The sequence below is a fragment of the Botryllus schlosseri genome, chromosome 8, assembly GCF_051294905.1.
Source record: "Botryllus schlosseri isolate E-star chromosome 8, Bs_hap1, whole genome shotgun sequence".
Classification (NCBI taxonomy): domain Eukaryota; kingdom Metazoa; phylum Chordata; class Ascidiacea; order Stolidobranchia; family Styelidae; genus Botryllus; species Botryllus schlosseri.
The window spans coordinates 9,274,869-9,288,005 of record NC_137243.1 but is presented as its reverse complement, the minus strand read 5'-3'; the positions used below and the strand labels follow the sequence as shown (position 1 = coordinate 9,288,005).

Genomic DNA, 13,137 nt, shown 5'->3' with positions numbered 1-13,137 from the left:
GCAAATTTGTATAACTTTCGTTTGAAATAGAAGTTCCTGAACATTTTTCCTGATCTGTCCCAATGAAGGAATTGAAACGACGCCGCCACGAAATCCATTTTCTTGTGTGATATAACCACTAAATACCTTCAAGATGAGATGCTAGATAGAAATGACTATAGGCTGCGTGGACATGATATGTTCATTACAAACACACACCAAAAGCTATCGTCGCAAGCGTTACGCGTTAATATTACATTCGCCACCAATTTATCTTTGTGGAAATGGACTTTCGCCACTCGTTCATATCCAATCAAATACGAGAATTTTCAAGACAATAAATACAGGTGAAAAATTCGTTTCGAAATATTAAAAGTCTACCAAATTTCGACACATAGTGTGATGTTATTTTGAATAAAATTCATTTTCTGGCTGTTTATTACCAACCTAAAATCAATGTTTGCACGAGACAGTTGAAGGTTGCACGATAATTGAGCTAATTTTGAACGAAAACTTGAGGGGGTCCACGGGGGTCTGCGGCGGTCCAAAAGTCGTCCGCGAAGACAAAAAGGTTGAGAACCACTGCTATCGATAGAGCTGATAGCCGATCATCAGTCATGGCAGAACGTAAATACGACTTAATCAGTTTGAGCTTTGAGAAGCTCCTCGCACAGCTCTCAATTGAAACACCAATGGTCAGATGAAGTTCCAGACACGAGTATAAATATGGTTTCGAATGAAGTAGCTTTGCTTTAACTAACCAACCATTGTTAGGAACACGCGGCCTTGACGGCTACTTCGGAATGGTTCCATTGTCATGTTAACATGTTAATTCGTGTTTTCGGAATTAGCGTGACACTAGCTTTCGTTTAAGACCAGTTTGATTAAATTTTAGCTGACGGGACGCCAGCTATAGGACTACCAATTACGCTGCTTTAGCCGGCTGTGCACACTGTGTAAGCCTCATTTTGCCGCCCCCTTGGAGCCTGCCGCCCCTGGCGCAGAGCCAGAACCGCCAAGTGGCTGCTACGCCACTGGGTGTGGCGCCCTGCCCCATACTATAAGGCCCGTAGTTTAATATTCAATAATCGTTGAGTTATATATCTGAACAAGACACACACAATGTACAATGCGAAAAGACACAATGCGATGTAATGAATAGATAGGAGGATGCCGAACGACGAGCAGCCTAAAGTGCTCGTGACGTCATGGCTTTAAAAAACGACAAAAAGAAAATAAAAAACAATTAGTAAACAAGGATCATGTTTTAGACATGTTTGTTTCAAATTGATTTTTGTTATAAATGCAGACATATCTGTAACACATACGTCGTTAAAACGTAAAAATATTATAGCCTGTCTGTCATCTTTGCGTAGGCGTATCCGTCAAATCAACTCAAATTACACTCGAATTCCACCAGTCAGGATCGCCCATAAATAGAAAATGATATGTAGCATTTGAAGAAACGTTCTTGGCCTTTTAAAATAGGGAATGAGTAAAAATTAGTAATGAATTGCACTTAGAAACGTTTGTAAAAGATATGGCCGATTAACTGTATCCGGAGGGGTAACAGGAACAAAACTGACACATGGCAAGTATACATAATGGTCTAAACGTTTCAAGGACGCCGTAACGGTCACGTTGAATTAGCCTAAAATTCAGCATTCAATCATCCTCTTACGTTTTCATAATATACTATGATCACAAATATTATCCGCACACCATCATGGTACATAACGCCACGGTGTGACCGTTGCGTCTGACGTTTGTTTTGTATGTCTGCATGTTTGTTTTCGTCCACAAACACTAATTTTGATCTTGCTTTTTTCAAGAGACTGGATCTGGATATTACCTTTACATAGAAACCTCTGTACCAAGAAAGAATGGCGATCGCGCCAGACTTATCAGTCCGACATTGCGGGAATCGGGCCCGTTTTGCTTCAGGTATATCCATAGGCGTAGCTAGAAGAGGACCAAAGGGGTCATGCACCCCGAAAAAAAATTTCGATCAATTTTTCGTAAATTACCAGAAGGTGGGCTATTGCTGGGCAGATGTATTCAACATGAAAATTTTCTTCGCTCTTGGCGCGATCCATTATATAGTCATTAGATTTTATAAATGTTGAGCACGCGCCTCCTGATCAATAAACCCGAAAAATAGGCCTAAATAAAAATACGCATGACGTGCAGAATTCAATCCAAATGCAGTGTTGTGTGCTGCCTGTGGTTGCGGGACAATTAGGCACCGGCTGTTCAGCGCCAAAAAGACTCATCAAGGCAGATGAAGCTTCAGCCATCACGAAGTGCGATCCTAGAACGATCGCCGGCGATAGAGCCTTGGTCAAAGATCACGCCGGATGTCCCTCTCCTTGCAATCTGAGTGCTGCGGTACAAATGCGACTAGGAGAGTGAAATATTGGTCCCCGTGAATAAATCAAATTGGGAATTGTGCGCGGCCAAAGAATTTTCTTCTTAAATTTGTATTCATGTGAGCGATCTTTTGAATGGAGCCAACTTTCTCTTTCACAAAATGACACCATGTTTCAACAAAGTAATTAACGACAATTCGACCACCTGACAATCACTTTCGGGAAGACTCATTATTAGTCTTACCGTGCGACAGGAATATATATGTCTCAAGAAGTATGATTACGTGCCCTCTAAATCTTTGATGACATCGCTTCTATCAACTCAAACGGTAAATCTGATAATGGTATCGCATATTCAATATGCAAATAACAATATAACTGACAAAGTTCATTCATTTTCTTTTAAAAAAATGGAAGCTTTTGCACAACGATTTTTCATAACACTGGTATTATTACATAACATTATGTGTGTAGTGAAATAATATATATATTTCATTAAATTACCCCCCCCACACACACACACACTAACTACACGCTACACAAAAGCGTCATCGTGTTTATAACGTCGGAAACTGTAAACTATATAATACGGCTTTTCTATCCGATATCATCTGATCGCTGCGAAAGTAACTGTCTAAGTGTCTATATAAATTTGTGTTGCTGTGTACAACCAAACGGAAATTGTCACTCAACTAGATACTTGGTAATTAATCGTCAATCAATTCAGTTGTCATTCAGTTGCCGCAAGTTGCTGTTCAAATGTATGTTATCTATCTTGCCATTGTTCACTACGCTTTGGCATATTTTCGTTCGTCACATCTACAGAATGCGGCTAACACCGTGCAGGAAATTGTATAGTGACACCGCGCAGTGAGATCAATTCGGGAGTGCCAAACGAACTCAGACGTAGGCTACATCAAATATATTGGGATTCTGTGGTCAGAAAAAGGAACATTTCACATTTTGGCACAACTTGCACGGCTGACACAGATTACGATCTTTAATACAATATACAATATGTTTATTTATATATATGAGAGTTCTTATCTTATAAGTGTGAGCGTGTCGATTTATGAATTGTCGTTGTTGTATGCATTGTATACTACCAAAATGCATTTATAACATTTCAGATTTTGGCACAACATGCACGGTACTGATGTGAAAGACTTGAATATCAAAATCAAAGGCGAGGAATCAGGTCTAGAGACGACCATAGCGCATTTATCCGGGCCATGGTCGATTGGCCCCAACAATAGAGCTATGGCAGTCGAGAGCACGGACTGGTGGAATCACGAATCGATTGACTTAAACGTAAACGAACCCATTAACGTAAGTAGTTTAATAACGTAGTTTAATAACGTAGTTTAATATTCATCTTTGACTGCATTACCTGTACATAATATTTGCTTTCTGCTATGGGCCAGTGCGAATAAGTAATTGACTCATAAGTTCATATTCAAACTCGACTTCGTTCGAATTTCGTATTGATGGAAGAAAGTTTACGCCCACTCCAAATCCATTTCGCAATTCCTAATTTAATTTCACAAAATTCGAAAATTTAAACACGATCGGAATCCGATCGACACCTATGAATTCAATTGTCGAAATCCCTTATTCATAACACCTTACATATGCTTTACCACCGCGTCTGTGTCAAGGTGGGTCTACATTAGTACGAGTCAGCAACGAGTCAGATGATTTCAAAAATTTCCGATTTTACGCTATCAAATCATTATGTGATACAGATCATCATCGAGGGGATATCGGGAAAAAACTATAAAGGCGATATCGCTATTGACGATATCGAACTGAAAGAAGGAAATTGCCCTCGACGTAAGTATAGCTATCATTATATATTTGCCTCAAGACCAGACACTTGCGCGCGATATAGCACTTCTGTTTCGAAGTTTGATGATCGCGATACCGATAGCATAAATCTGAATTTCGAAAATACATCGATGCATTCTTTGTGAAATTTGGCGAAGGAGCGCCAGCTATATTCACAGCATGCCTAAACAATATCACAACCAGCAGGTCGATTCATAGAATGGAATCGCTAGATCTGTCTTGTTGGTCCAACTTCTCGACTGACCTTTTAAAGTCGTTCAACATTCAGCAAGAAACTATTGATATTATAACTGCAGAATCACCATACTGCGATTTTGAAAACAACACTTGCGGCTGGACTCAAATGACTGAAGACGAATTCAATTGGTTACCGAGCAGCGGAGGAACTCAAACATTGAGGACTGGACCCGTGAATGACCACACTTTGAAAACAAAGCGTATGTGTATTTGCACATTACATAACACAGGCCAACAAATTATTTTCCAAAAATCATGATATGCTAGATCGGTGCTTTGCAGGCTGTGAAATGGTGCGCACTTGTACGGATGAAAATATCGCAGTGCGGATGAGTGCAAATGAAAATCGTAAATAATTGTTATTTTTCTGACGCGGAAGAATTCAAATAAATATAATAGGAAATTCAAGCGCAGTGGCTCCCTGACTTTATTCACTATAAAAATTTATCTAAATTACTTAGGGTTGCCATACGTCCGGAATTTCCCGGACATGTCCGGAATTTCACTGTTCAAACTGCTTCCGGAAGAAAATTCTAAAATATGCCTAAATGTCCGGAATTTTGAAGGCTAGAAATTGGATCAACTTTTTTTCGTAAATCAACACGAACGATATTATTTTTGGACAGATTTATGCCGCTTGGAATTTTTCGTCGCACTGCGCGCGATTTAGCGAATCATTCATTGATTTTAATATGCGAACCACATCCCTCACAAAAATGCAATTAAAAGTAACTAAAAATAACCATTATTTACTGAAATAAGCCCGATTGTAATCGCAATTATAGGAGAACGGTATATTCCTAGAGTCGGTTAAGGCCATTTAGATGCTTTAGTCAAAGATAGTGGTTCTAGAAACCAGGGGGTTGGTTGCCTTTATTCTGTGGTTCACGAGGATCTTGAACGTAATCAGTTTCCAAAATAGACAGTGAGTAAGTCTGGGCAAAGGTGCTACCGTTTTTTAGTAATCAGCTTATCAAATTTTTATGTGGGCCCCAGAACATTTTTATACTAGAAACGGAGTCGCAACCATAAAATATTGAAAACCACCGGATGTGCAACCTGCTGGTACGGACCGGCATTTAGGCTCATGGTGTTATCAGTGTGACATGACTTGACTTTTACGATGTACAATTAAGTACTATGCATTTTCGAAGTCATCCTCCTCCACCAGCTCTACCGCAAACTCAGATGATGTGGGCGGAGAGAGGATCAAAATTTTATAGAAATATACGGAAGAACTGATATTATAGACAGATTTCATTCACAAAATTTACGGACCAGATACATGTAGAAACCAAATGCATATAGCAAACCCCCAGAAGTTGCATCGATTACCCTTCGGTGGGCTCAGGACCAGTGTTTATTTGGGCGGGAGAGAGCTTGAAATGTTGTTTTGGTCCTGGTTACAACACACAACCACATACTCCGAGTCCTGACTCCTGATCCGAATCATGACCACCTCTGGTCGATAAGCAAAGCTTTGCGAGTGTGATGTCATATTGACAGAAAATGTGGCATAACTCATTTTAAAATCCGCTAGTGGGCGCTAAAGAATGCCAGTAATTTGATCAACAAAAATATGGTAATCTCAATTTACTATCACTAATCCTAGCTTTTACAATAACTCTGTCTCGCAACAGTCGTTCTGACTTATTATTTACGCACTATAATTATTATGATCAAAAGTCCAGTTCGAAGTGTGGCGGCAGGCATACAGTGCATCAGCACGTCTGAGCTTGCGCAACGCGATGAAAAACGACGTCAAATTGACTTTCGGATTTCTTTCTCTAAAAACTCATAATATTTTCGTAATTACAGTTGGGTTAGCACGAGGCACGAAGATAGTAGTAAATACCATCATTACAGACTCATAATTGCTAGTTTCTGTAACTCAAATTTCCCCTCTTTAAGGGTTCTGAAAGTATGGGTCGCAAAGGGTATAACATTGGGTCGCCATTGCGCCAGATTCGCGTGATTCCCTGTGGATAGTTTTACACATCCAGGGTCACTGTGGTAGGTACTATAGCCAATATGCGAGAAACACATAAAATATGGCGTGATCATGAAAACGTACCGACCTTTGTATCGCACGAATTGGTTGGAATTCATGATATGATTTGTCTGAATGGATTCTTTGGAAAACACCGTCGAAGACCATTGGCGTCCTTTAGTGTAAGGACGTGCAACAAGCGGGTGCGGGCCTATGAGACACATTCGTTTAGAGACCTACCCCTTCTGCGTCTGGAGACATAAAGACGTTTTTGTCTGTTCTGGCCAGCATACTGCGGTGGGAAGAAGATCAGCAGCGACAAAACCTTGGCCAATAATGACCGTCGCTAGTGGGCCCAAACTTTCGATATTGATATGGTCCGCCATCGAAATGGTCGGCAGTCGGCACCAAATAATTTGAGTGGACAGTATAGTACAAATGAGACACACATAGAGGAATAAATTCACCGCAATTTGAAATTGCATGCATCAGACATCTTTCGTAGAGCTGTGCTGCAAACAATTGTTGTGTGCGCGTTCTCTATGTCACACCATGTCCGTAAAATCGTTGCATACTAATAACAAAAATGCATTTTTTTGACGTGTGAGGCTTAGATCACGAAATGCCTCTAAAACTCAGATTTTGGTTGCGGTGTCAAAAATGTTGGAGAATCACTGCTCTAACGTTAATTAGCTGACATGAACTTTCAAGTTTGATTGAGCTAAAGAGTTGAACACACCGTATCGTTACTTTCTTAGCTATTCTCATTTACGCAGGAGACAGGGTTTTTCTCGTGCTATAGTTGAAAGCAAAACTATGGGAAAACAGGTGTCTTTTTATTGCGACTCTCGATGGCCTAAACCAGTGCTTTTCAACCTGTGTGACGGTTCGCACTTGTGCGAATGAAAAAAAATATGTGCGAATGACGAACGTGGTGCGAATAGTGCGAATGAAAATCGTGAATAATTGGTAATTATTTTGACGTGGAATAAATCAAATAAACCTAATAGGAAATTTAAGGTCAGTGTAACTTTTGTAGTGGCGACGAAATTGTAAAAGATTGTTCAACTTATGACGCCGTAGTGAATTATTATTTTCGCACTATAATTATTTCGTAACCAAAAGCCTGGTTTGGAAGCTGATGTAGGGGCAGACATTGTATATCAGCCCGTCTGGGCCTGCGACAGGCTGAAAAAATGACTTCAAATTGACTTTCTGCTTTTATTCGCTAAACAATCATCAAATTTTCGTAATAACAGTTCGACTAGCGCGAGACGCGAGGATGGGAGTGCAGAACATATTTTAAGACTCGGGCTGGGCATCCAAGCAAGACGTTCTTGTACAAAACCCAACAACTTGTTTGTCCGAGAAGGGTTTTAGTGAAATAGTAGAAACCAAAACGAGTGGGAAAGTTGCCTTTTTAATGAGACACTTGATAGGTTGAGCTACATAGTAGCCAATTTGTTGCACATCTGAACAAAATGTTGTCAAGTGGCTTCATCTTCTTTTTGTATAACAATTTCCGATTAGTTTGTGCGAATGAAATTTATTTTACAAAAAAGTGCGGATGGAGCTCAAAAAGGTTGAAAAGCACTGGCCTAAACCATTAGCTAACTTGTTGCACATCTATATCTTGATTTTCATTTTGTATCTCAAATTTCGGTTGGTTGTGCGGATGGATTTTTTTACAAAAAATGTGCGGATGGTGCTAAAAAATATTGGAAAGCACTGTGCCGAGTCCAAATATTGGTATAACGGGTGCGCTGAGTCGGAAAATGGTAATATTTTTGCCGAATCGGCTCTAGTTCAGTGCTTCTCAGCCTTTTTATCTCCGTAGATCCCCTTCGGACCGCCCCGGAGCCCCGCGACCCCCCAGTTTTAATTAAAATTTAGCTCTATAATCGTGCAACCGTCGTCTGCATTGTGCAAATATTAACTGTAGGCTATAGTGATAAACAACAAGAAAATGACCTTTCTTGAAAATAACATGATACTATTGATGTAGAAATTGGGAAGACTTTTATTATTTCAAACGGAATTCTGTAGCTGCATTTCTTGAAATTCGCGGCCGTGTCTTGATAATTCCCACCGTTGATTTGTTATGAAAGAGTGCCGGCTGAAAATCCATTTCCACAAAGATAGGTGGTGGCGAATGTAATAATAACTAAGTTATTGAGATATTGCTTCTTCCTGCATATGCTATGAAAATACTATGTTAGTGCAGTGGTTTTCAACCTCTGGTCTGTGGCACGTTTCCTGCGGTCCGCCACATATATTAGAACTTTTATATCTCAATTGAAAAATGCAGGAAGTTGGATGCTTGTCGATTAATTAGAGAAATAAAACATCAAATTTTAAACTTATTTAGAAGTTAGGAGCGTACTTTCTGCATAGTGTCATAAAGAGAGACTACTATGGGTGTACATGTGCATGTGTTTTACGAAAATGTTTAAAAGTATAGAAATTCGTCTCGGGCAAGTTATATGTGAAAGCTACGGAAATTTCAAACGAACTTGCTGACAATGCAATTGAGCGTCACTTAGTAGTATAATATAGAGGCCATAGCAAACAGAAAAGTCGCATTTCTTTCAAACGATACTGAATAATCCCAATCGAGTTAATGATATTTAAGAGTACTTCGCGAGCTTCGCCTTGCAGAAACTTCATAGAACCACATACAAATATCTTATATCTAAAAGACAGCAATAAATGAAGTTTTCAATATTACATTCAGTTGCATTGTATTTAAATTCAGGGTTGTAGTACATTGAAAATTATCACTAAGAGGCGATTTTCCTCATAGATTACGTCAATTACCCCGGTCCATTTGAGCTACAGAATTATTTTATCACCGACGATTAGTGGGCTCAAAGGTAATACGCTTTCAATATCAGATACTGCGGCTTGCTGTAATTCCGAGAAATTTTAATCATGGGTGTTTTAAGTAGCCTATTTTTTTTATAAAAATGCGTGATACAGCTAGACAGAGAAAATATTGGTTGTATTTGGGTTGAATTTAAAACAAATGGCTGTTTAAAACACTTTTAAACATGTTTTTAAACAAAAGCCCTTTGGAAAAAAAAAGGTTGCCTTTTTTAAGTTATATAATCATGCCATAATTGTGTAAATACTTTCCAAAAACATGTCGTATGAGCCTACGGACAATTACCACCCGATATAATAGCTGACGTCTACGATATGGGAAGGTTGGAACCGCCAAAATAGTCGGTTCAGCTATAGTACGTAGATATTTCTTCAAAGGAGCTATATTTACCATTGTCAATGTAGATCCACTATGACGCCACAATTGAATATTCGTGACGCCATGAATTAAAACAACAACAACAACAACAACAAAAACAATAAAAACATATTTTAAATAAGGGCCTTGTTTCAAACATGTTTGTTTTGAATTGATTTTGCAGCCCTACGTGGTATGCTTTTATAACATATTTTTTATCATACAGAAGGAAGCTATCTCTACATCGAAACTTCGTGGCCCAGAGTGGAAGGAGACAGAGCAAGATTGTTATCTCCCAAAATAGAGTGCGACGAAGGAGCCAACCCGATTTTCAATTTCTGGTTAGTTGCATTAAAGTCGTATGAATGACGTGGGTAAGATCTGTTCCCGTAACGTGGCAACATGCACATATCAATATTGCAGGTAAAAGTGATGCATGACTCGTAGTAATAATAATGAAATCTACTGACACATACCAACACTTTGTTCCCTTATCACAGGTACAACATGAACGGTAAACATACTGGTCCTTTGAAGGTTTTCGTCACCAACGACAAAGTTCAATTGGGTGACGCGCTTTGGGAAAAAACGGGCGATCAAGGAAGTCAATGGATTCTCGGACAAGTTATGATCCCCGCAGATGTGTTAGACGAAGGACCCTTTCACGTAAAGCTTGAATGCTACTTGCGAGATAACCATGTGAAGTAAAGACCGCGTACAATGCAGGTGATTGTCGAAGCAGGACGCATAAACTTCGAAGGTGACATAGCAATCGATGACCTTAGCGTCGGGGCGTGCTCAGCCAGCGACGAAGGTGCCGGATTTCCAAATACAATCATAACTCCAACGACATCGACTAACACGTTGGAATTGATAACAACCTTGCCGGAGACGAAGCCATACGATGCTGGACCAGCATTGTTACCAGGTGGATCACTCACATTCCGTCGTTGCATGGATTAATAGGATTTTATCTGTGGTATTCGGCAAATAGCACACGCCTCTTCGAATACACGGTGTGATTCATCGAACAGGCTAAATCGTTGTCACGCCGCAAGCACGGGGAGACTTGTAGCCAAATTATCAGGTTCAGTAACTTGGCTACATAATTATTCAATTACGACTACGGAATATTCCGTAAGCCCAGCTTGTTGGAGAGAGACACGCCATGTATAAACATTCAGCGATCAGCTTCAAGCCTTCAACTCACACTATAGGGTATTATACGCGGTGACTGGACCAGATTTCCAATAAACTTCAAACAGTTTTCGGCGTGGTCGACATAGACATGGTGACTCCATTGTCATGAAGTCCTACTCCTGCATCGAGTATCACCTGGGTCTAAAACTAAAATCTATTTAAAACAACAATGCTTAAAACAAGGCACTTCTTTAAAACTATTATTTTATTTTACTTTTCATAGCAATGACGTCATGAATATTCAGTTATGACGTCATAGTGGATTGACATTTACAATTAAAAATGTAGGGTAAATAACTAAATATATCTCCTTTGACGAAATAGGCTTCCAATCCCTGTCGGACCAAAAATATCTTTAACCACGACTAAATCGTCATGCAGCATTTTTACGGTCGGCGGTCATCATCATTATCAGAATATGGATTCCGTACCAATGATCTATATATCTATAACCTTGCCTTCAGCGCCCCCCAAGGGCACTGGTGATTTTGAAGGGGGAGGAAACGCTCAGGGGGCTATATGGGGTCGCTAGGCTCAGGGGGGCGCTGGAGAAAAACGGCTTCGCAGTTTAGAAGATGTGGTAGCAGGACATATCCTTAATGAGTATTCAGAGCAGGGTTGTAACCAAGTCACAAGGCTCCAAGTCACAAGTCAATCTCACGTTTATATTTTTGATTCGAGTCAAGTCGAGTCATTTTCAATTTCCACCGAGTCAAGTCCGAGTCCAAGTCATCGAACAGAGGATCGAGTCCGAGTCATGGTATTATGACTCGAGTTCGAGTCCAAGTCATTGTGTTGACTGCTCAGTTTCCAGTTAAAGTCTTCCTAAACCCACTTTTTTAACTCTGTTGGGTGATACTGAATGGTTCGCATTTATAATATATCAATTTTCCTCACTTTTAGCAGTTTCTGGTAGCATTTTCAAGCACCAGTACCAACAAACGAAATCGCAATTGTGTGTTGGCTTCGAAATTACAATGAAATGTCGGTCTTGGCCGTCTGAATCTCGAGTCAATGACTTGCTTCGAGTCATGCGCAATGACTCGAGTCCAAGTCGAGTCAATACACAGATTGACTCGAGTCGAGTCGAGTCATTTCCGTATTTTGAGAAAATGACTCGAGTCGAGTCATCTGAAAATCGTGACTCGAGTCTGACTCGAGTCATTACAACCCTGATTCAGAGCGAATTAACACCGAAAACTTCGTTATATATAGCCTACAAAAGACATATAGGTTTAATTGTCCGTAGGCGCCTAAATGACTGGCACCGATTGTTCCTGTCTTGGCAATCTGAACCTCGTAAGACGAATTCCATCTGGCAGGGAAAAATTATATGCCAGTGAAGAAATACCAATTTGAAATCGTGTGCGCCTTTTAGTTAAGTGCGATTGGGCGACAGGGACATATAGAACTAGATATCCCTGTTGGGTGATTCTATATTTTTTGATATCGCAGACAGGAGGTCACGAAATAACATCATTCAACGAAGTCATACCAACGGGTCTGCCCGCCTGAATATGTTTAATTATTAGTTACGACGGGCCCTACAGTTTCCAAGACACCTCACAATGTTCCCACTACGTTTTGACGAGTCTGTGCATACTCACCAACTCACTGCGCAGACCAATGGTCATAACTTCGGATTTGTTTCACGCAACGTAGATTTTCTGCGCGCAGAGACCGTGTCATCACTGCGCACGTGCGCAGCTTAGAGGGAACATTGCACCTCACTCAGCTCTACCGGTAAATCTGGTAACGTGAGCAGAGAGGACAAGAAATTGATAGCAATGTATATGCAATTCCCGATCATATTGACCGATTTTATCATGAATTATCGCTGGCCCGCTCAACAGTACAGCTAATTTCGTGGGAAAAGCGAACAACGTGATGGGGGGCGGTCGGTTTATCACCCTATGGGAGCCCAAGACCCAAGGTTTTTCAGCGGGCCTGACGAAGTGTCGTTTCGTTCCTGCCAACGGGCATACGCCCGAAGATGTATAATTAATTTTGAGGGGTCTACCTTTTCAATCACTCATCACTCAGCTGTACCGGTAAATCTGTTCAGATGAGCAGAGAGAGGATAAAAATTGATATCAATATAAATGCAATTCCCGATCATATTGACCAATTCAATCCCGGATGTTTGGCTTATCAGCCTATGGGGGCCCAAGACCAATGTTTTTTTTTTTTTTTTTGGGGGGGGGGGCTGACGAAGTGCTGTTACGGCCCTGGTAACGAATTAATTGTACCTACGGGCACGCCCGAATATGTTT

General features: G+C 40.3%; 1 protein-coding gene across 2 annotated transcripts in view; it reads left to right on the top strand.

Moving 5' to 3' along the window:
• LOC145444987 (MAM and LDL-receptor class A domain-containing protein 1-like) overlaps nucleotides 1-13,137 on the top strand; it is a 148,614-nt gene that overhangs the window by 51,023 nt on the left and 84,454 nt on the right. Inside the window, exons 4-10 of one of the 2 annotated variants that reach the window (XM_080323070.1) lie at nucleotides 1,812-1,923; nucleotides 3,479-3,677; nucleotides 4,094-4,181; nucleotides 4,493-4,633; nucleotides 9,891-10,005; nucleotides 10,165-10,330; nucleotides 10,391-10,592. The exons of the other annotated variant lie outside the window; for it this stretch is intronic. Coding sequence (XP_080179196.1) covers nucleotides 1,812-1,923; nucleotides 3,479-3,677; nucleotides 4,094-4,181; nucleotides 4,493-4,633; nucleotides 9,891-10,005; nucleotides 10,165-10,330; nucleotides 10,391-10,592 — 1,023 coding nt within the window. The remainder of the gene's footprint in view (nucleotides 1-1,811; nucleotides 1,924-3,478; nucleotides 3,678-4,093; nucleotides 4,182-4,492; nucleotides 4,634-9,890; nucleotides 10,006-10,164; nucleotides 10,331-10,390; nucleotides 10,593-13,137) is intronic. 2 annotated transcript variants of the gene reach the window in all.